This window comes from Chrysochloris asiatica, unplaced genomic scaffold, assembly GCF_000296735.1.
Source record: "Chrysochloris asiatica unplaced genomic scaffold, ChrAsi1.0 scaffold00053, whole genome shotgun sequence".
In the NCBI taxonomy this organism is placed as follows: Eukaryota; Metazoa; Chordata; class Mammalia; order Afrosoricida; family Chrysochloridae; genus Chrysochloris; species Chrysochloris asiatica.
In genome coordinates, this window is record NW_006408571.1 from 2,904,799 (window position 1) to 2,928,383 (window position 23,585).

Sequence of the window (23,585 nt, forward strand, 5' to 3'; positions counted from 1 at the left end):
CATCAAGTTACCCAGAACTTTCCTAACGTGGCCAAGGGCCAAGCGAGATGAACAAGGGCAAGTTAGGGTACTGCTGCCTACCATGTGCCAACTAGTCTTAAGTACTTACCACTGACTCACCCATTTAATTTTCACAGTTTTACTATCATATCCATTCTATCATATCATATCCTGGTGTGGCGCTGTGGGTTAATGCGCCAGACTGCAAAGTCAGTTTGAACTGCAAGGTTGGCGGTTCAAGCTCACCAGTGCTCCTTGGAAACCCTACACAGAGTCACTATAGGTTGGAAACGACTCGACGGCACTTAACAACAACAACAAATCCATTCTATGGAGGATTTTAAAAAAGTTTTGAGAATTCAAGTGTCTTGCCCACAGTTACAAGTTAGTAAATGAAAATCCAGGGTTTCAACTCAATGATTCGGATCCTTGTCTGAAGAACTGCGTGATACTGAATTTCCTACTTTCGCCCTATTGTTGTTGTTGAGTGCTGTTGAGTTCATTCTAACTCATAGCGAGTCTTTAAGGGGGTTCCTAGGAGCAGCTGGTGGGTTTGAATCGCTGACTTTTAGGTCAGTAGTTCAGTGCTTATCCTACAGTCTACACCAGGATTCCCTTCTGGCCTCTGTTGTTATTGTTAAGTGTCATCCAGTTGGTTCTGACACATAGTGACCCTATAAAGGATTTCTGAGGAGCAGCAGGTAGGTTTGAACTGCCAGCCTGTGGTTAGCAGTCCAGTGCTTATCCTACAGTGCTACAACAGGACTCCTAGCTACACTAAATTCAAAATAATACACAACCAGAACACGAAGCTACACGCCTGACTTCTTCAGCAGCATCCTTCAAAAGCCACAGATGTGTGACAGTAATTACTTTATATTTTTCTGACTGCATTATAAATTTCCTGAGGTCATACATTTCTTATGCGCTTAGAACATCTAACCATTTTTCTTTGCATCTATAAGGTATGCAATATAAGCAAATCAAACAAAATGTGTTAATCTGAATACTAGGACTGGTTTCAATAGGTGCAATAGGCTTAGAAGGCAGGTATTCTAACAACATCAAGATCTTATCCTATCAGTACAAATCTACAATAGACACCAGAATCGGCTTGACATCAGTTACTGTACTCTTACACATTCGCAATACCTTTTGCTGCTATTTTCTAGGGTTTGGTTTATAAAGCAAATACATAATTTCAGGCAATTCAGCAGTTTTTAAAGAATAAAAGTAGTCATTAATATTTTAAAACATTTAAGTGAATTTTCCTGTAATTATAATGAATGAAACAAAACTGTAGCACGGATATCATTTCCAGCAAGACTGAAAGAAATACAAGCTTATGTGGGGAGAATTGTCTCCCTTCTTGTTCACTGCTACTGTTAAGAATTCCTGCTTAGTTTATTCTTGAAATCCTGGTGTGGCACTGTAGGGTAAGCACTGAACTTCTAACTACAAAGTCAGTGCTTCAAACCCACCAACCACTCCTTGGAAACCCTATACAGGGTCGCTATGAGTCTGAATCGACTAGACGTAATTTACCAACAACAAGTCTATTCTTGGTCTCCCAGGCCCCCAAAGAAGCTCTTTTATAAATACTGACTTCTTGGGCCTTAGTCTTCAAGTCAGCTCCTGGCACTGCCAGGTGTAAGAGTCTTCAGTGATAGAAAAGAACTGAGAGTCCTTTGACGGCAAGAAAGGCTTTCTCTACTGGCTAACTCATGCTCGACTTTATCCGACAATGGTCTTTATGCTTTTGTGCATAATGGAGAGATTGACTTGCAGTTACACCCATCAGAGGTTGCTGCCTTTTTAGCTCAGGGAAACCAAAAGCGTGAGTGCCCAAAGTGTGGAGTTTCTTCTTCTGTTAGGAGTTTACTCTTTCTGCTCCACTGAAGAGGACTGAACGAAAGTTCCTGAGAAGTAGACCTGTGATCCAGAAGACATCCAGGGCTTTCTTCACCTTCTTCATTTATATGGCTTCTGTACACTCTTTCCTTTGTCCTTAACATTTTCTGAAATTAACTTATTCAATGCTTTTGAGTCTTTTTAAATGACATGGAGCTGTTTTCACAAACTTTCACAAACAGATCTTGTAGTGCCTGCTCACCCACAACAGCCTTTATAAAGAACAAAGTAGTAAAACCCAACCACTGAGGCTTTTTAGCTTCTTGCCACTCTAGTTGCACAGCTGAATGCAGTAGTGGTTCAGTTTCTACCCTCAGAGAGCTTTCTAAGAAGCTGCTGTGTGTGTACAATGAAGAAAATGAATGCTTCTTTGAATGCAAAAGACATCTCAACTTTGCCCCAAAAGTCTTTATTCCACAACTTTTGCGTGATGCAAAGAAAAGCACTGGGAGAAAGACGAGGCTTGCTACTCCCGTAAAGATTTACAGTCTTGCAAACCCTATACAGGGTTGCTGTGAGTCGGAACCGACTCCATGGCACACCATCACCACCTTATAGCATACGCATAGATTTCAGGTTGAGGAACTCTCAAGGTGATATGGAAAATTCAACCATCTTTTTTGCAAGATGCAAACACTGTACATAAAGTAAGAGGGAGACAGGACTGCAAACAAGGAAAGTCTGCTGCAGCATTTTAGCCATTATTCAAATGGACTTGAGTAACTTTAGTTGTTCTGTTAGCAAAACTTCTACTTACTTAAACTGCTTCAAGAAAACAGTATATTTTATTGTTGTTGTTGCTGTTGTTGAGTACCGTTGAGTTGGTTCTGACTCATAGCGAATTTGTAAAGGGTTTCCAAGGAGTGGCGGTGGGTTTGAACTACCAACCTTGTGATTAGCAGTCCAGTGCTTATCCTACAGCTCCATGTTGTTGTTGTCAGGTGCCATCGAGTCGGAATCGACTCATAGCGATCCCATGCACAGCAGAATGAAACAATGTCTGATCCTGGGCCAACCTCACTACTGCTGCCACACTTGAGTCCATCAATGATTCCACTTGGTCGATCCATCTCGTTAGGGGTCTTCTGCTTTTTCTCTGACCCTCCATCTTACCCAGCATGACATCCTTCTCCAGCGACTGTTCCCTCTGGACAATATGTCCAAAGTATGAGAGGCGAAGCTTAGCCATCCTGGTCTCCAAGGAGCACTCTGGCTGCACTTCTTCCAAAACTGATCTATTGGTTCTTTTGGCAGTCCATGGCACTTTTAGTATTCTCCTCCAACACCACAACTCAAAGGCATCAATTCTTCTACAATCTTCCTTATTCACTGTCCAGCTTTCACATCCATATGAGGTTATTGAAAATACCATGGCTTGGGTCAGGCACACCTTAGTCCTCAAGCTGACATGTCTGCTCTTCAACACTTTAAAAAGTTCCTGTGCAGCAGATTTGCCCAATGCAATATGTCGTCTGATATCGGACTGCTGCTTCCATGAGTGTTGATAGTTGATCCAAGAAGAATGAACTCCTTGACAACTTCAATCTTTTCTCCGTTGATAAGAATGTTGTTTATTGGTTCAGTGGTGAGGATTTTTGTTTTCTTTACATTGAGATGTAATCCATACTGAAGGCTGTGCTCTTTGATCTTCATCAGTAAATGTTTTAAGTCCTCTTCACTTTTAGCAAGCAAGGTTGTATCATCTGCATATCGCAGGTTGGTTGTTAATGAGTCTTCCTCCAATCCTGATGCCACGTTTTTCTTCATAGAACCCAGCTTCTCATGTTATTTGCTCAGCATACAGGTTGAATAAATATGGTGAAAGAACACAACCTTGTCGCACACCTTTCCCAATTTTTAAAACATTCAGTGTTCCCATGCTCTGTTTGAACAACTGCTTCTTGGTCCAGGTACAGATTCCTCAGAAGTACAATTAAATGTTCTGGAATACTCATACTTCTCAATGTTGTCCATAGCTTGTCATGATCCACACAATCAAAAGTCTTTGCGTAGTCAATAAAGCATAGGTAAACATCTTTCTGATATTCTCTGCTTTCAGCCAAGATCCACCGGACATCAGTAATGATATCTCTCATTCCACGGCCTCTTCTGAATCCAGCTTGAACATCTGGACGTTCTCTGTCAATGTATGATTGTAGCCGTTTCTATAGTACCTTTAGCAAAACTTTACTTGCTTGAGATATCAAAGAGATTGTCTGATGATTTCCGTATTCTGTTGGGTCACCTCTCTTTGGAATGGGCACAAATATGGATCTCTTCCAATCAGTCGGCCAGATAGCTGTCTTCCAAATTTCTTGGCAGAGATGAGTGAGTGTCTCTTGTGCTGCCTCACTTTCTTGAAAGATTTCAATTTTTATTCCATCAATTCCTGGTGCCTTGTTCTTTGCCAATTCTTTCAATGCACTTTGGACTTCCTCCTTGAGTATCTTTGGCTCTTCTTGTTCATATGGTACCTCTTGAAATGGTTGAACATTAACCATTTCCTTTTGATACAATGATTCTGTGTATTCCTTCCATCTTCTCTTGATGCATTCTGCATCATTCAATAATTCGATAATTCAACAGCTCCATGCCAGGGCCTTATTATTAAGCAATGTATTATACTGGCTGAGAAGGTATTTGGCAGAACCATCTAGAAATAGCAGTGACAAGGGCATGCCCAGTAAGATACCACCCATTACAAAAGGTGATGGGCTTTCAGGGGGTCTTGGTTTCTAAAGCACAGGGTGAGTCCAACTGTAAAAGGAGCCTATGAGTCCAATGGAATAATGGACCAAATGAACATCAGTCTCCATGACGCTGACACCAGAAAAATGACCACAACCAACTGCTCTGAAAGTGATCACATTAGAAAGTTCTTAATAGAGTGGGGAGAAATGTGGAACAAAACTCAAAATCATAAAAAAGACCAAGCTTACTGGCCAGATAGAGACTGGTGGAACAGAAATACTCTAGGCCATAGGCACCCTTCGGCTCTGGAACTGAACTCACCCCTGTAGCTAAATTTTCAGTCAGGCACTATTTAGATATATAGGAGAGACAACAACACTAGTGTGGTACACACACCATAGAAGGCTCAACCATTCAAGGTCAAAAGTGCAGCATTTACCGTGACTCAAAATTCTCACCGAATGGAAGGATTCTTCATATCAAGGAATAATCTGTTTCCTCAGTGTACTGGGTTAAGGATGAGAAATTTAGACACTGGATATCAAAAATGGGGGGGGTTACAAAAGCATGAAGTGGCTGCCTTTCATGAGTGTGCTTCATGGCAGAATGGGGGGTTGGGAAGGAGAGTCATAGAAAGCAGAAGGGATAAGAAAATAAGATCTTTCAATATGCTGATTACAAGAGACACGTGAAAAAGACGGAGACAGCCTCAAGACCCATCCATATAAGAATGGTTAAACTAACTTTGGTACATACACACAATGGAATACTACAAAATGTTGAAGAAGAAGAATTAATCTGTGAAACACTTCACAACATGTGAACCTGGAGAGTGAAATTAGTCAATCACAAAAGGACAAATATTGTATGAGATCAATGTTGTAAAACGTTAAAAAAAAAAAAAAGGTTTTCTTGATAAAGTAACAATCTATGATGGTTATGGGGTAGGGTGGGGGTAGTATTTATGAGCTAGAGGGTAGCCACATGGTAACACGGGTGACAAGGCAGGCAATATACAAGAAGAGGAGCTTAGCAGAGGAAAGATGAAGGTAGCAGGAGACACAGGGAGCAATACAATAGTTAAAGTGACTAGAGGTAAATACTGTTAACTGTCGGTACATGGAGGGGACTGCAACTATGTAATGAAGCAATGTATATGATTGGTTGAATGTAAAACTGATCATCTGCTCTGTATACCTTCACTCAATTTACAATAAAAAGTTGAAGAAAACAAAACAAAAATGCAGTATTTACCCAAGGACAAAATTCAGAAGAGTTGGGGAAGAAAGGTAAAGAAATGGGAAACAGGGAGGAAGTGGGACAGTTGGAGTTACACGGAGGGAATGACAGTCATTGAGATGGAATGAAGTGTATGATTTGTTGGATGTAAAACTGATGATCTGCTCTGTAAAGCTTCACAATAAAAAGTTAAAAAAGAAAAAAGAAATAGCTTATGAATAGAATAAAAGGAGTTCCATTCACCTAGACAATAATACTGAAGTCTTATGTTTAAAGTTCTGGATTCTAATAAACTCTGTTGAAACCACATTGTCAGAAATTCAGTATAAAAACCAAAGTCTGTTTGACACTGAATTCTCACTCTGGTTTACGTCTGTCTCTATTTCTGGAGTGGAGTCCTTGGGTGGTACACATGGTTAGTGCTCTCTGTTGTTAACCGTAAGGGAGGCTGGATGCTCAAGTCCACCCAGAGGTGCCTAAGAAGACAGGCCTGGTGATCTGCTTCTGAAAAATCAGCCTTTGAATACTGACGGTGTGCGGCTCTACTCTGACGCACATAGGACCACTCTGAGTAGGAGCTGACTTGACAACAAGTAGTAAGTTCTGCAGTAAAAACTACTCAAAAGCAGTTTTACTTGACTTTGCATGCTAGCAGCTAAAACTCAGTAGGTGCTAACTATTCACTTACAGAATAAATGTCAGGTTATCCTTGATTAGCAGCACGAGAGCTCAAAGATGCCCAGTTAAGGGGTTAAATAAACATGTGACTGATTCTGGAGCTGGGAGCCAAAGCTTCTCCATCTGGTCCAAACCTTCACATTCCCATTGCATTCTGTCAATTCTTGGAGAGGAATATAGGACACTTCTTTGGGTGACGGTGGATAGTGTGTGATCTCCTGGCCACACTCTTTCCTTAGAGGTGACCCTTATCCCTGTCCAATCCTGCAACCCTCTGGCTAACAGCTAACATTTGGTGAGTGTGTTCGTGACAAATGACTGAGTTCCTAGGGGTGACTTGGGCACCACTGGTCCACAGGGACACTTACCAAGGGCTCCAGCTCCTTGCGGTCTATGAGGTTCATCTCCGTGACAAAGTAATAAAAGTGTTTGTAGCAGGTGTTGACGTGGGCCTCTGCACCCATCACAATGACCCGATCGAAGTGGTGGATGTAGACGTGGACGAAGACACGAAAAAGGCGGCACAGGATCTTCTTGCAGATCTGAAGGAAGTTCTTTGGGAAAGGAACACCTAGAGAAGAAAACAAAACAAAACAAAAGTACTGAAATGCTAATGGTGACGCTGTGGTGGGTGTTAGAGCATGAGAGCCTGTCTGGAAAACAGTTCTGGCTGTGAGTTGGCTAAGCTGAGGCCCACCCCTCCTGGGACAACTGCAGCAGAGCAACAATGGCAAGAATCACAGAAAAATCAAAACCAGGGAAGAGGGCTACGTTTGTTTCTTTGCCTGTATCTTTTTGATAGGATGTACTTTGCATATTAAACATGCAGAAATAACATTTTGGAAATGGTAAAGCTATATGTTGTTGTCAGGTGCCACTGAGTCATAACCGACTCATAGTGACCCCATGCACAGCAGAACGAAACAATGTCTGATCCTGGGCCAACCTCACTACCGCTGCCACACTTGATGCCATCAATGATGCCACCTGGCTGATCCATCTCGTTGGGGGTCTTCCTCTTTTTCTCTGACCCTCCATCTTACCCAGCATGACATCCTTCTCCAGCGACTGTTCCCTCCTGACAATATGTCCAAAGTATGAGAGACGAAGTTTAGCCATTTTGGCCTCCAACGAGCACTCTGGCTGCACTTCTTCCAAAACAGATCTATTGGTTCTTTTGGCAGTCCATGGCACTTTCAGTATTCTCCTCCAACACCACAATTCAAAGGCATCAATTCTTCTATGGTCTTCTTTATTCACTGTCCATCTTTCGCATCCATATGAGGCTATTGAAAATACCATGGCTTGGGTCATGTGCACCTTAGTCCTCAAGGTGACATCTCTGCTCTTCAATACTTTAAAAAGTTCCTGTGTAGCAGATTTGCCTAATGCAACACATTGTCTAATCTCTTGACTGCTGCTTCCACAAATGTTGATAGTTGATCCAAGAAGAATGAGGTCCTTGACAACTTCAATGTTTTCTCTGTTTATAAGAATGTTATTTATTGGTCCAGTGGTGAGGATTTTTGTTTTCTTGACATTGAGATGCAATCTATATCAAAGGCTGTGTTCTTTGATCTTCATCAGTAAATGTTTGAAGTCCTCTTCACTTTCAAAAAACAAGGTTGTATCATCGGCATGTTGCAGGTTGTTAATGAGTCTTCCTCCAATCTTGATGCCACGTTTTTCTTGGCACATGACATTGTGCATTTGTTAAAAGTCATAAGACTTTTATATAAAACACAAAGAGAGAAGACCCTGATGTAAAATATGGGATTTAGTTGAATAGTAATGTATCAGTCTTGGAGCATCAATTGTAACAAATGTGCCCAGGAATGCAAAATGTGCATAGTGGGAGAAATAGTGGATGGGAGGGAGAGGGGGTATATGGGAACTCTCTGTACTTTCTGTACAGTATCTCAGTAAACATGAAGTTGCTCTAAAAAACAGCAACGTAGGAAAAACACACATAGAAATCCTTTTTATTTCTATAAAGAAATAAGTACTCTGTCTTCTTGCTTTCTTATTTATTCCATGGTTGAGCATAAGAGCATTCATCTTCTCTTAACTCTGATATAGAGATCTGGGAGCAGGAGAGAGATGTAGTAGGAGGAACAGTAGGGAGGGGTAGAGACTGCAGCAAATTGGAAGGCCCTTCTCAGCCCTGGGGGCAGCCGCTGCTCCACTCCAGCCAATGGCGGCCATGCGGGGATGGAGGCTCAGGGTTGCTAGAATGTCTGATTTTTCAATAGTAATCATGAAATTCAAGAATTTCAGAAGAATTCCTAAATGTGGACTTTTATGGGAACTTGCTGAACTTTTAATATGTTAGCAATGAGAGTGTTTTTCTTGTTGCTGTTTGTTGTCTAGTGGGCTCTGAGTCATGGTGACAGCCTGTGTGGAGCACAGAACTGTCTCATAAGGGTTTCAAGGTTGTGACTTTTCAGAAGTAGATGACCAGAACTGTCCTCCACAGCACGTGAAAGACTGGAAATATTGGAGGCTTTGGATCACCAATCTGTCCACTTAACCATTTAACCATCTATGCCACCTGGGGATGATTAGTCCAGTGTGAGTAATTACAGTAAACCCAGCAAACCTGTGTAAGGCAGAAACCTGTCAGAGAGGGAAGTTGCAAGTATAAAAACCAGCGACTAAAAAGTGGCCAGGTTGCATATCATATGCATCCTGTTGAAGGAGGGAAACTTTCGAGACCCGAGAAACCAGGCAATCCCATCGAGTTCTGGCTCTCATGGGTTTTACTGCATGAAAGTTTTATAAAATACCAGGAGCAAAACAAAACATCTCTGTAGGTCTGATTAGGCTTACAGGCTAACAGTTGCCTCTTTCTGATCCAAACTTTTCCTCTTGAGTGATACTGTTTCTGAGTTGGGCAAATTCAACCAATTTCATAGGTACTTTATCACACTCATTCCCACTTCATCTCATTGCAGCTGGTGATTTGGGGAGTTACGTTTTACATAACAGACAGGGTGAACAGTCAAATGGAGTCACCCAGAGTCCCTGACTGAAGACCAACCCCCAGCCTGGTCAAGGAAACAAGTAGCATGACCACACCCCCACAGCCTGTCTCCCTCCCAGTATGCCTACACCCTGCTCCTTCCAACTGTTCCTCTTGGGGTGACAGGCTGTAATGGATTTCTAAGACAAACAGACTGAAGTCCTACTCAGCTCCTTTCCAGCTGTCTGACCATGAACAAGTTATTTAACGTTTCTGAGTTTCAGCTTTTCCAGATGTAAAAGGCAGATCAAACTTCCAGTGGTTGTGGGGATTACAAGTGATTGTTGAGCAACTGTTGTTTCTCATCTGTAAAACAGGATGTCTTTACAGAGAAAGGGGACCCAAATAAGACGAACACACAATATATGAAGGAACTTCAAAAAGGTTGTGGCAAAATGGAATGAAAAGATAATGGAATTTTCCCACAAATTCAAGCTCCCTCAGATGTGTGTATGTCTGGTAGCACAGTGGTTATGAGTCAGGCTGCCAACCTCAAGGTCAGCAGTTCGAAACTACCAGCAGTTCCGCAGGAGAAAGAGGAAGCTTTCTGTTCCCGTAAAGATTTATAGCCTCAGAAACCCTGTGCAGGGTCACTATGAGTCAGAACCAACTCCACGGTACTTAACAACAACAACATATACATACATATACACGTACCAAATTTTTGTCCAAGTTGTATTGTTGTTGTTGTTAGGTGCCATTAAGTCAGTAGACATAAACAGACATATATATATACACAGAGAGACAGAAGATCATATCCTGAGTGGTCCAAATGGTTAGCAGACTCAGCTATTAGATGTTTGAGCCCATTGGGAGGTGCCTTGAAAAGAAAGCCTTGGAAATTTTGTTTCCAAAAAAAAAACCACAACGAAAACCCAGTCTCTGGAAATCCCATGGAGCACAGTTCTACTCCGACACACATGAGGTAGCCGTGACTTGGAATAGGCTAGACAGCAGTGGTTTGATATATGTTGTTGTTGTTGATAAGTGCTGTCGAGTCGAGTCCAACCATAATGACCCTGCGTAGAGTTTCCAAGGAGCAGCTGGAGAGCTTGCACCGCCAACCTTGTAGTTCAAACGACTTAGCAGTCTGACGCATTAGCCCACAGTGCCACACCAGAACTCCTTGACATATATGATGCTGGTGGTTATGTGCTGTGGAGTTGGTTCCTACTCATAGCCACCCTGTACAGGGTTTCTGAGGCTGTAAATCTTTACGAGAGCAGAAAGCCTCATCCTTCTCCTGAGGAACAGCTGGTAGTTTCGAACTGCTGACCTTGCGGTTCACAGTCCAATTTGTAGCCACTATGCTACCAGAGCTCCTTAAAGACTTATTTTAAGGAATTCGTTTATGCAATTGTGGTGGTTGGCAAGTCCAAGCGCAGGCTGGGAATCTTGGCAAGATGACAATTTACAATCTTGAGACAGAATTTGTCTTCCTCAGAGATATCTCCATACTTGTTCTTAAAATCACCACCTGATCACATGAGGCCCACCCACACTATGGAGAGTAATCTGCTTCAACTAACGTCAACTGATTTAAATGTTATCACACGTAAATACCTTCATAGCAACAACTAGACTAGTGTTTCACTAAACATTTGGGCACCAACATTTAGCCAAGTAGACATATAAAATCAGCTATCACCAACGGTCATAAGTCTTTGCTTGCAAGGCCTGGTGGCCTGTTAATGTGAGTAAAATCCTCCGACAGTGCCTAGAATGTAGGAGTCAAATAAAACCTAACTGCCTTTGAGTCAATTCCAACTCATCGTGAACGCATGTGTATCATAATACAACTGTGCGCCGTAGAGTTTTCACAGGATGATTTTTCAGGAGTAGATTGCCAGGTCTTTCTTCTGAGGTACTTCTGGTTGACCTTAAGCATTTTGGTGAGCAGCTGAGTTCATTAACCCAGGAACTCCAGAAGAGCTCTCTGAATGGGGACTTCTCCTCCATTTTTCTGCAAGACAAGGGTTTAAGTTCTCTGACTGTTGATCTAAGGAAAAGAATTACCCTTACCAAAAAAGGCCAACAGCTCCCCCCTGAAACCTTACATACACATTCATTAGTTATTGGATTTTTGTAAGCTGGTACTGAAACACCAACACAATTGTTGTATCCACATTTTAAACTTTTACAGTACAATTCTGTGGTTTCCTGAAGCAAACCAGAGGTAAATTCCTCATGGTTCTCACTGCTAGCTCTAGCATCTTACACATTTGTAACAGTGTAGTCTATGAAAACTAAACCTGATTTCAAATTCTTTTTTTTTTTTTTTAATCTTAAACCATGTACCAAGTTTTTGGTCCAAGTTGTATAGGATACATTAAATTGTATTCTATTAATCATTAGGAGTCTATTTCTATAAACAGAGTTATATTGAAATAAAGCAGCCTTTCAACAGAAGTGCAGACTTTTGTTCAGGGCATGTTCCTGAGCCCCAGGACCTAAGGGTCTGCTGTCCTGGTCCCCACAGGGACTCAGTAGTAGCAGCTGTCTAGTGAGAGACACTGTAAGGAGATCAGAACTGGGCTGGCTGAGAGCAGTAACAGGAAGTCTTCCTGGGGCCCCCACATTGATACAGGCTTTTCTTCAAAAACAAAGTGGTTGAGGTATCAAATGAGCCCAGGGAAAGACTCCAGCACAGCTTGGCAGCTGTCTGGGCAACACATGCTGGGACTTGGGGGGTATGTCTGGGGACAGTGATGAGCAGATACTCCCAGAGCTTCTGGGCTGTTCCCTGTTCTTCAGTGGGGCCAGCAACACCACCTGGGAGGCTGACAAGTATCATCTTCACAACCTATCTGTGAAGTAGGCTGTGCGATTCCTCTTTAACAGACGAATAAGACTAAGGCCAAGAGACATGAATTGACTTGTTCCAGCAACTCAACTACAAATTGGCAGGGCTGGGATTTGAACCCAATGTGTCTGACTCTAAAATCCAAAATATCTGTTTATGTTTGCAATGTGATCCCCTCTTTTTGGTCTATAATAGAGGGACCACACCAATGCTAAGGAAAATGAGGCATTTAAAGCATACATTTTAGTGGCATAAAATGAAACAAAGCAAAGCAAAACAAACCCTAAACCCTTTGCTACCTATTTGAATCCAAGTAGACTGCTACATCTTTCTCCCTTGGAGCAGCTTGTGGGTTTGAACCACTAACCTCTCAGTTAGCAGCCTTAACCAATTTCCTATTAGGGCTCCTATCAGTGATGGTGATGGTTGGTGATGGTTGTGTGTGATTTAGTCGGTTCCATTGAGTAGGATTTCTGAAGCTGTACATCATTACAGGAGAGGGAAGCCTCATCATCCTCCCTTTCAGTAGCACATAAATATAATTTAAAAGGGCAGTCGGGAGAAATGGAGGGAGCGTGGTGGCTCTGTAGAAGAAGCACTGGACTGTGAACCACAAGGTCGGCAGTCAGAACCCACCACTCACTCCTGAAGAGAAAGATGAGGCTCTCTGCTTTGGCTTCAGAAACCCTATACAGGGTTGTTAAGAGTTGGAACTGACTCGATGGCACTTAATGACAACAACAAAGGAAGTGGGCAGAAAAATGGCCCCAATGTCAAGTGCCACAGATATGGAGGTGATAAGAGGCAGCTAACATACTCCACTGCCCACTATGAGAAATGTGCTTTAAGGATGAGAATTATCTTTAGAGGCATTAAGCAAATGTATTTGGAGCCTGGAAGACCTAGTGTAAAATTCTAGTCCCCAGTATTTAGTAAAGGAGCCCTGGGAGCGTGATGGATTATGAGCTGGGCGGCTCACCGCACAGTCAGCAGTTTGAATCTACCACTCATTCTCAGGGAGAAAGATTTACAGTCTTGGAAACCCGATACAGGTTGTTATGAGTCAGAACTGGCTCTGACTTGGTGGCACACGATCACCACCACCACCATTTCCTGACTGCATGATACCACTTCCTTTACAAAATAGTTTTAAATATTTACTTCGTAATGTCCTTGTAATAATACCTGTATAGAAAGAACTCTGGTAGCATAGTGGTTATGAATCGGGCTGCTAATCTCATGGTCAACAGTTCGAAACTACCAGCTGTTCCACGGGAGAAAGATGAAGCTTTCTGCTCCCGTAAAGATTCACAGCCTTGGAAACCCTGTGCAGGGTCACTATGAGTCGGAACCGACTCCATGGTACCTAACAACAACAACAAGTGCCTGGTGTGGCGCTGTAGGGTAAGCACTCAACTGCAGGGCTGTTTTGAACTGCAAGGCAAGAGGTTCAAACTCATCAGATGGTCCTCCAAAACCCTATAAAGGGTCACTATGAGTCTGAACCAACTCAATGGCACCTAACAACAATAACAATAGTGCCTAGCACGTAGTAGGAAATGAGTTCTCCTTTTGTCTATTCCCACTTGGACTTCTTGGGTCAAGAGGATCCTACCCTTAGAATTCTGGACCCTCAGAATCTTTTGACTCCAGTACAGTTTGACTCTTCTACCATACCTTTTTAAAAAAGTTTTTCTTGTGAATTGAGTGATAGTTTACATGGGGGAACGTCAGTTTTACACGCATCTTAACATTCGTTTCATTGCAATGATTACAATCCCTTGCATGCTTCATCATTCAGCAGTATTTGCTTCTATTCCCTCTGTTTTTTGTTTTTTTGAATGTGCACCAAAACACTCTGGAATGTATAATCATTCAAACAACCAAAGGGCACACCCTGCAAGCCTGCCCCCTAGCTGCATACATCCCCTCTCCCTCCATGAGTCTAGAGTCCTCAACTGCTCTGTCTCTCCATGTCATCATCTCTGCCTCCATCTTTGACATTGCCTCTTCTTTGGGTAGGGTCCCACACTCCGCTCCCACTCTTTTCCCTTTATGGTCCTAGGGTCCTCCACTCCGAGACTGTAAGATCAACTACTTACCCCATTTTTCTATAAAACTTCTACCTTTACAGTTGTAAAAATATCAATTAGTCATGATAACAATTACTCACTATTGAATCATGAGAGTCTTGTCCCCATCTCCTTTCACCGGACCTGTCTAGACAGGATGAAAACCACTCAGTGGGGATTGTACCTTTCCCTGCACACTCTGAATCTAAACTCCCTCTTTTTTTTTAAGTTTTTATTGTGAATTGAGTGAAACTTTACAGGGCAGATCAACAAATCATACACCTTGCTTTCATTACAATGAGTATAATTCCCTTCATGAACCATCAGATAACAGTATTTCTCTCTAGTCACTTTAGCTTTTTTTTTTTTTTTTTTTTAAACATTCAGGCATATATAATAATTTACACCACCAAAGGGCACATTTTGCAAGTCAGCCTCCTGGCTGCCAGCTCTTAGTCCCTCTCTTCCCATGAATCTAGAGTCCTCAGTAAACTCCCTCTTGAAAACTTGTAAGCCAGTCACTTTGTACCTTTACAGGCCCTCCCCTCACCCCCAACCCCGCATTTTAGGTAGCCAGTGTCTAAGTTGCCCATCCCTATCTATCTTGCGTACAGAGGAGATGGGAATGATCCTTACTGTAAAGATTCTTTCCCTCTTGGTTGGTATTTTAAGCTACTACATCTTTAAGTGGGCTTTGGTAGCCTAGCGGTTACGAATCGGGCTGCGAACCGCAAGGTCAGCAGTTCGAAACTACCAGCTGTTCCGCGGGAGAAAGATGAGGCGTTCTGCTCCCGTAAAGGTTTACAGCCTCGGAAACCCTGTTCAGGGTCACTATGAGCTGGAACTGACTCCAGGGCACACAACAACAACAACAACATCCTTAAGTATAGGTCAAGTTTATCAGATTGTAGCGATTTACCCTTGTTTTATTTTTTTTTTAAATCCCTCTCTTTTACTTCCTCTAGTTGGATTCTGAACATCCACCCATTGAAGCTAGGTCCAATGGGCACTCTCTGCAAGTTTGGGAGCCCTTGTGATTTTTCCCCTCACTTCATATCAAATGGGATGCTTCACGCTCAGCTCTCACCCTCTGTAGCCAAGTCCTTGTCCATGGGCTCAAAAGTCCCCAGGTCTCACCGTACTTTGGGCCAACCAGATCTCACCATATTCAAGGTCAGGGGGGGTCTATGTAACTTGGTCATACTCAGCCCACCTCTTCATTGCTGCTTTGCCCTCACTTCCTCTCACCAGTAGATCACTACCATTCCTTCTTGCTATGGGTTGAATAATATCCCCCCAAAATAGGTATTAAAATCTTGGCCCCTAAGCCTGTAAATGGAGTCCTGGTGTGGTGCTGTGGAATAAAGCACTGGACTGCAAAGTCAGTTTGAATCGTAAGGTCGGTGGTTCAAACTCACCAGCCACTCCTTGGAAACTCTATATAGGGTCTCTCTGAGTTGGAAATGACTCAATGGCACTTAACAACAATACCTGTAAATAAGGAGCCCAGGCAATGTTGTGGATTACGAGTTGAGCTGCTAACCCACTGTTACCACTCTGTTCAAAACTACCAGAAGCTCCTCGCAACGAAGATTAGGCTTCCTGCCCCTGTAAAGATTTATAGCCTCAAAAATCATACATAGGGTTGATATGAGCTGGAATGGACTCATTGGCACACCACCACCACACCAGTAAATGGATTCCTAGTGTGGTGCTGTAACCCCAAGGTCGGCAGTTAAAACCCACTAGCTGCTCCTCGGAAACCCTATAAGGATGGGGTCAATCTGAGTCAGAACTGACTTAAGGACACTTAACAACAACATACCTGTAAATAGGATTTTCTTCAGAAACAGGATTTTTGCTATGCTAATTAGGTCATTTCTGAGTAATGGAAGGGGTCCAGATTTCATAATTTATGAGTTATAAAAAGAGCAGAAAGACAGAGACACATACACGGTGTGCGGGTAGCAGGGAGCAGAAGCCTCAGGAAGATGCTCTACCACTCAAGTTCTACCAAAACCCCACTGCCATCAAGTCCCTGTTGACTCACAGTGACCCTATAGAACAGAACAGAACAGAACAGAACTGCTCCATAGGGTTTCCCAGGCTTCCTCGTCTTTCTCCCAAGCAAAGTGACTGGTGGGTTCAAATTGCTGGCCTTTGGGTTAGCAGCTTAAAGCTTTATCCACTGAATCACCAGGGCTCATAGGGACCACCAAGGAACCAAGAAATGCTCAGGTTACCAAAACGAGACAATTGTGATTCAATTACTTCCACATATTTAGTTTTAGAAGGACTGGTATTAACACAGCATTTCTGAATTTGCAAAGAATTTAAAGTGGAAGGTACTCAATGAAGCGCTGGATTATATTCTGTTTTGGATTATTTTTTCTAAAAGTTTCTATACTTATGTCTTCATTTGCTGTAACTTCGCTGAACATAGGTTGTGTTTTATAGTTCATTTCTACTTTTTTAAAGTACCTGGCACATAGATGGGCAGGGAATTTGTCATCCATCAAAATTGAATCTGAAAACAGCAGTGGTCTTCTTTAGTCAAAATGTAAATCCATCATTTTATTTAGAAGAGAGTAAAAAAATCTCAGAGCAGAAATTAGAGCTCTTTCTAGCATCTTGCTATATAGCTCCAGGCATGGAAGGCTGCGTACTGTTTCGGAGGGGAAAGGAGAACTCTGAGATGCAGAAAATTTTGATACACTCCAGGGGGTAGAAGAATCTGAAACTCCTCTGTTTTTATCATTAAAACTTCCCTTTTTCTCCTTTCAATCTAGATTTTCCAGTAGTGACCGTTAATTTTCAGTCACCGCACTCAATTAAAAAGGTAACACCAGACAGTGTTGACCAGGAGTCTGAACTGAAATATCTTGCATGTCTTAAAGGTTTGGAGTTAGACTTTCACTACTCTTATAATGGTGTCCTCCAGTCCTGGTGCGGTGTGGGTTAATGTGCTGGACTGCAAGGTCAGTTTGAAACGCAAACAAGCTCACCAGCCACTCCTTGGAAACCCTATACCGCGTCATTATGAATTGGAACCGACTCAACAGCACTTGGCAACAACTACATAACAGAGTTCTGGTGTAACACTCTCGGATAAGCACCCACCAGCTAGCTGCTCCTTGGAAACCCCACATGGGGCTGCTATGAGACAGAAAAGACCAGACGGCATCTAGTAGCAACTTACAAAAACCCAGACAAATCATCTGACAATAATTCCAGATAGATATGTATTGATGATATCAAAACAAAAACAACCTTTGAGCAGGTCTCTAAGTGCTTCACAGTCTCAGAGAAAGCCTTTTCTCTACTCTACCCTGACGTACAGCTCATGACTCTCAGATTAAAACTGGGAAAGGTCAAGTTCTAGGAAGTTGGTCTGAAATGAGAAAATGTGTTCGTATGAGTGCTCCACAAGTAAGTAATGGGCAGCCAGGTGTCCAAGGATAACCTGAGGCCTGATGACTTTGTGTTGTGTGATGTGACTTAATTTCTGCCATTGATCAGTACTGAAATGGCGTTAACATGCCAGGCTCCATTGAGTTGATTCCAAGTGATGGCGATCCCATATGTGGCAGAATAAAACTGTTCTTCATAGAGATATCATTGACTGCATTTTCAGAAGTACAGGTAGTCCCTAACTTACAATGTATTTAAGTTATGACTTACAATATATTTAAGTTAGTCTCCCACATTTATTAACACTTCTATTTTCTTTATGTATATCTTATCGTAAGTCATGGAGTCCTGGTACAGTGGTATAGCGATAAGCACTGGACTACTAATCACAAGGTTAGCTGTTCAAACCCACCAGCCACTCCTTGGGAACTCTATGGGTCAGAACCAACTCAGTGGCACTAAACATCATATACTCTATGCAATGCTGCAGTGTGTAATTTGCTGATGTCATCATTTTCAGATGCTCAATTCAAAACATTGTGTATAGCTGAGGAAATACTGCAGAAGAAATAAAGAATGAGGAAGAGGAAGGAGAGAAGTTGTCAAAAGTTTTTACAATGAAAGGATTAACTGATGTTTTTCTAATCTAAACCAGGGGCTTCAGTTACTTTAAAACATGGACCCAAATGCTGATGGCTTTGCTAAATTTGAGAAGCAGATTTGGGAAGCAGTGAGATGTTACTGCATAATTTATGAAAAATAAAGAAAAGGACCATACAGCCAACTTTCACTCAGTTTCTAAGAAAACAGAAAATTTCATCCCTATTTCCAAGGATAAAACTGATGATCCAGGTGTGGAGTCATGGAGTAGCAAGCACTGTAGGATAAAGCACTGGCCCACAAGGTTGGCAGTTCAAACTCACCAGTTGCTCCTTGGAAATCCTATACAGGCTCGTTATGCATAGGAACCAACTCAATGGCACTTAATAGCAACAACAACCCCCAAAGATAAAGATTGAATTTATCAAGATATTGACAGTGAAAATATCAAAGAAATGATAACAAACAAAACACAAAAATAAACAGGACTCAACTTAAATCAGAGACATTGGAACAGAAACCCATTGTAAGTCGGGGCTACCTGAAGTTCGAAAAAGCCTTTCTTTTGAGGAGCTTCCAACATTTCATTTAGTAGCCAAGGAGTCCTGGTGTGGCGCTGTGGGTTAAGGTGCTGGCCTGCAAAGTCATTTTGAACCGCAAGGTCGGTGGTTCAGTCTCACCTACCGCTCCTTGGAAACACTATACAGGGTTGCTATGAGTTGGTACCGACTTAATGGCACTTAACAACAACAACAACAAACTTTAACCATTTGTGCTACCTAGGAGCTACTGAATGGAGGTTAGTGAACCTAAAATGGCCAGGCTAAGTTAAGACACCAGAGGAAGCTGAGGCAAGATGTCGGGGCAGAGGTCAGAAACCCAAAGAAATCAGCTGATATGAGGTTCCAGCTGGAATATGCTCAACAAGTAGACCCAGAGAGCAAGTCAAGAGTTTGCAGGAAAGTTGAGCCAAGGAGTGGGTAGGCCAGGGAGCTGGGGAAAAGGCTGAAGGTGAGTCTGCAGGCTGAGTTTCTCTTGAAGGCCTCTTTCTTAGCTGCTCCTTAAGACTTGGTCCTCGGCCATGACCCAGCATCTGACAGCCCTGCTGGGTTTATGAATGTGTCTAACCACAGCTTCATATCCCCATGCAGTGTTCAGTGTAAGCGCTAAATCGAGCGTGGAACATCATAATTTCTCAGGGGCTCCATGCTGATTTGCCTTTCATCTTTGCCTTCGTAAATCTCCTTTCTCCCAAACAAAATTTAATAAAAATATGTGATTTCTGAGCTTCAATCCATTTTCTTTTTTATCTTTTAATCTTTTCATCTCCTCCCTTCCTTTCTACTAAGTCCTCCAATGTTCATTAAACCCTTCCTTCTCTGGTACCCTTGAGCAAAAATAAGCTAAGTGGCGTGTGTTCCTTCATTTTTTTTCCTGTTTTGGAGGCTGAAAACGGGAAAGAGTGCCCCAGAGAATGCAGCACCTTCTTGGATGAAAAGGGCCATGATCTGGTGACGAGGGCCTTGAGGTCAAATATAAACCAGGGATGAATTTCTGTGCTTGTTGCAGCTCATTCCTGTTTTCATCATTTTCTCCTGAAGACAAAAATCTCATTTCAGAATGGGACTCCAGCCTGAGAGCAATGTTGGGATGAACCAGAAAGTATGGAAAGGAAGAACTAACAGCTGTCTCCAGAACACCAAAGGAATGCCCTGAAACATTCCAAGTTCCATCAACAGCTGGCAGATATTCCTCCCATCAGTTACCTAGGGAGCTCCAGCCCAGACTCAGCTCCCCTGCCATCTGCAATCTTGCTCCTGAAATTCTTCAGAGCACAAATCATAGCTGGTAGTTATACACTTACCCATGGGAATCCCTAACTTCCGTCCTTTCCCCCCTTTAGACTGTAAACTCCAAGAGGGCAGGGACCATGGTCATCTTCTTTCCAGATGTGTCCTTAATGTCTACCAGGGGCTTGAGGTAATGCAGAGTTGCAACAAATGTTTGTTGACTGCCTAAATGGAACTGTTGTTGTTAAGTGCCGTCGAGTCGGTTCCGACCCATAGCGACCCTGTACAGGGTTTCCGAGGCTGTAAATCTTTACGGGAGCAGAAAGCCTCCTCTTTCTCCCGTGGAACAGCTGGTAGTTTCGAACTGCTGACCGTAAGGTCGCAGCCCGATTCGTAACCACTAAATGGAACTAGTTATAATGAAAAGGGAACTGAATTCAAGTCTGTCTGCTCTTTCCACTCTGCCAGTCTGCCTTGCGGGTTTTGTTATTCTTTTCATTTCATTCCAATTCAGTGGGTAGAAACTGGAGAAACAAAACTTGTTAAAAGATGAAGGTGGCAAAGAATTGTTTGACTCTTACTTCACCAAATTATGTGTTGCCGGCCATGTGGCTCTGGCATCACTCACACTTGGGTTCGGATCCTAGCTGCACAACTTCCTTCTGCTTGCCCTGGAGCAAGTTTGCTAATCTTCAAAAGGCTCAGTTTTCTTATCCAAAGAATGGGGATAATACTACCTGTTTTTTTTTTTGGAATGATGAGGATTAAATGAGAATGGTTTTAGCACAGTTCCATCAGGCACACAGAGGCATTCAGTAAATAGCAGCCGAAGTTATTATTGTTACAAAGTTTAGAAAGTTTCCTCATCACCAGCAGGTAGGGAAAATGAAAGAAGACAGGTGAAGCTGCCTCTTCGCCAAAGGAAAATGGATTGGGAAGGAAGAAATGTGATCTACAGGAACTTGGTGTAAGATGCCTCGTGGAGCTTCCACATGACACATGATAAAGCCAAATGCCTTCTAAGTCCCTCGGGGACTCCAGATGATGACATGTCAGAAACAACCGGAAACGTCCACATTTCTCCTTAAAACCTTTATTTATGTCTGAAAGGATTTGGGCAGCCCTTTGTCTTTGGAGTCCTGTAAACATGTGAAAATCCCTCTACGAGTCATAAAAATCACTCGTTCTCAATAGTTTATGAATAAAAACAACATCCCACACACGTGGGAAAAGAAAACAGACCTCCTCTGGCAGTATGGCTGAGGGCAAACCACTTCCAAAAGATGATGAGAACAAAATAACAATTGTAACACTAGGAAAAATAAAACCAACCCAACAACTAAGGAAACAGATCTGCTTCTTAAAAATATACATCTCCTGCCTCTTAATGGACTCCCCTGCCCCTTGATCCTGTACTATAGATATTTCTCTAAAGAGGCCTGGTGCTCTTACTGATGACAATTCAGTTGTGGGGGACAAATTCCTCCCAGCAGATGTTTTGTGTTATCTGAGTGTGTTCCTCAAGAAAGTGTCTGTTCCACATGCCAAGGAAAACAATCCCATGTAGCAACACTTTGTTCTTCTGCCTTTACAAAAAGAAAAGAAAAATCCCCAAACAAGCTGACAGCTGCAAATGGTTAGAAATAATCACTTGGCTACCACTGTTTTTCAATTCCCTTCCTCTACCCTCTTGTGTTACCCTCCTCCTCTTTTCACAACCTCTTTCTTTTGGTTGGAGCAAAAGAAAGGAAAGTTGGCTAACCTGTGATTAGATGTTCTAAACAGATTGTTAATTCTTTCAGACATGCCATTTGCTGGGCACAGGAAACACCCTTGCAGCCTCCCAAAGTGGCTGTGGTTAGTTGCTCTCCAGACGATCTTGACTCATGGCAACACTACCTCTGCAGAGTGGAATTGCTCCACAGGGGTTTAAGGCCGTGGCCTTTTGGCAGCAGATCTTTTGGGATTGCCAGGCCTATCTTCCAAGCTCCTTGTGTGTTAGTTTGAACCACCAACCTTTTGGCTAGTAGTCTAGCCCTTAATCATTTGTGTTGCCCAGGGACTCCTAGGAGGGACTGTAAACAAAGTATGCCTCGTTGTCACACTTCCCCCACCTCCCCAAGCACACCTTCTCTGCTAGCAGGGACTGTTTCTTATCCACATCCCCAAAGCAAGGGATGGCTACCTCCACCCTCTGCTGTCAACGGCAAAGAGGTAAAATAAGAGCGTCCCAAGAGAACTTGAGGAGCGTCTTCACTGTTTATGGTTTGACAATAGAAGTCACTGAAAACAAGCGCCATTTAGGTTCAAACCTGCCAAGTCTGGTGACAATCAAATGGGCCAAAGGAGACAGAGTGAGCTGAGAATGGGAATGGGAATGAAGTTTATTAGTTTTGGGAAGTTAGAAGATTGATCATAAGCTCCAGACAGAATAGGAAAATGACTCAGACTCCTTATTATTAATGTGATACTGTGAGTATCCTCACAAATGAAACTTTTCTTTATTTACCAGCAGGATTTTTCTTCCATTATGGGGAGAACACTAAACTCCAAGTCTTGCCTGAAGAGCTTTCTAATAGTTAAGTCTCTCTCCCATCCGGCTGCACTGCCTAGACCAAGGCTGGCTTACTGTAAGCTGCCTGTTAACTAGCTAAGATGCAATGCCTTCCATGTTACATCAGAGCTATTCATCAGGAGCGAAATCATGCAAGATCTTTAGTGATTGCTGTGTTATCAAGTGCAGTCTATTCAGTTTCCATTCACAGCGACCCTATAGGTTTCCAAGGCTGTGCGACTTTGCAGGAGCAGAAAGCCTCATCTTTCTCCTGCAGAGTAGCTGCCAAACTGTGGTTCATCACAGGCCAGTGCTTATCCCATATTTAAGTTATCTGTGCTGCTATGTAACAAGTGGATGGCTTTAACAACCAGAAATATATTCTTTCACAGTTCAGGAGGCTAAATGTTCAAATTCAAAGTGCTGGTTTCATAGAAAGGTCCTCTCTTCCTCCCAACTTGCATATAAGAGGGGTTCAAAAAGTTTGCAGAAAAATTTTATTATCTTTTCCTTCCATTTTTCTACAAACTTTTTGATACTTCCTCTTTTAATGTTCCTCCTGTCCTGAACGAAGTTCCTCTTGCTCACTTCTGGGTGTAGCCACATACTGGAGGGTAGCTCTTGTCATTATTGGTAAGTGCTGTCAAGTTGATTGTGACTCATAGTAACTTCGTACAGGGTTTCCAAGGAGCAGCTACTGGATTTGAACCACTGGCCTTGTGGTTCGCAGTCCAGTGCTGATCCTTTAGCGCCAAATCAGGAGTCGGAAACCTCTTCTTCAACTTTCCTTCCTTATCTGGCTAACTCCCATTGG

General features: G+C 42.5%; 1 protein-coding gene across 1 annotated transcript in view; it reads right to left on the bottom strand.

Moving 5' to 3' along the window:
- Positions 1 to 23,585, bottom strand: part of MOB3B (MOB kinase activator 3B) — a 128,229-nt gene that overhangs the window by 9,834 nt on the left and 94,810 nt on the right. Inside the window, exon 2 of the mRNA XM_006863155.1 lies at positions 6,888 to 7,090. Coding sequence (XP_006863217.1) covers positions 6,888 to 7,090 — 203 coding nt within the window. The remainder of the gene's footprint in view (positions 1 to 6,887; positions 7,091 to 23,585) is intronic.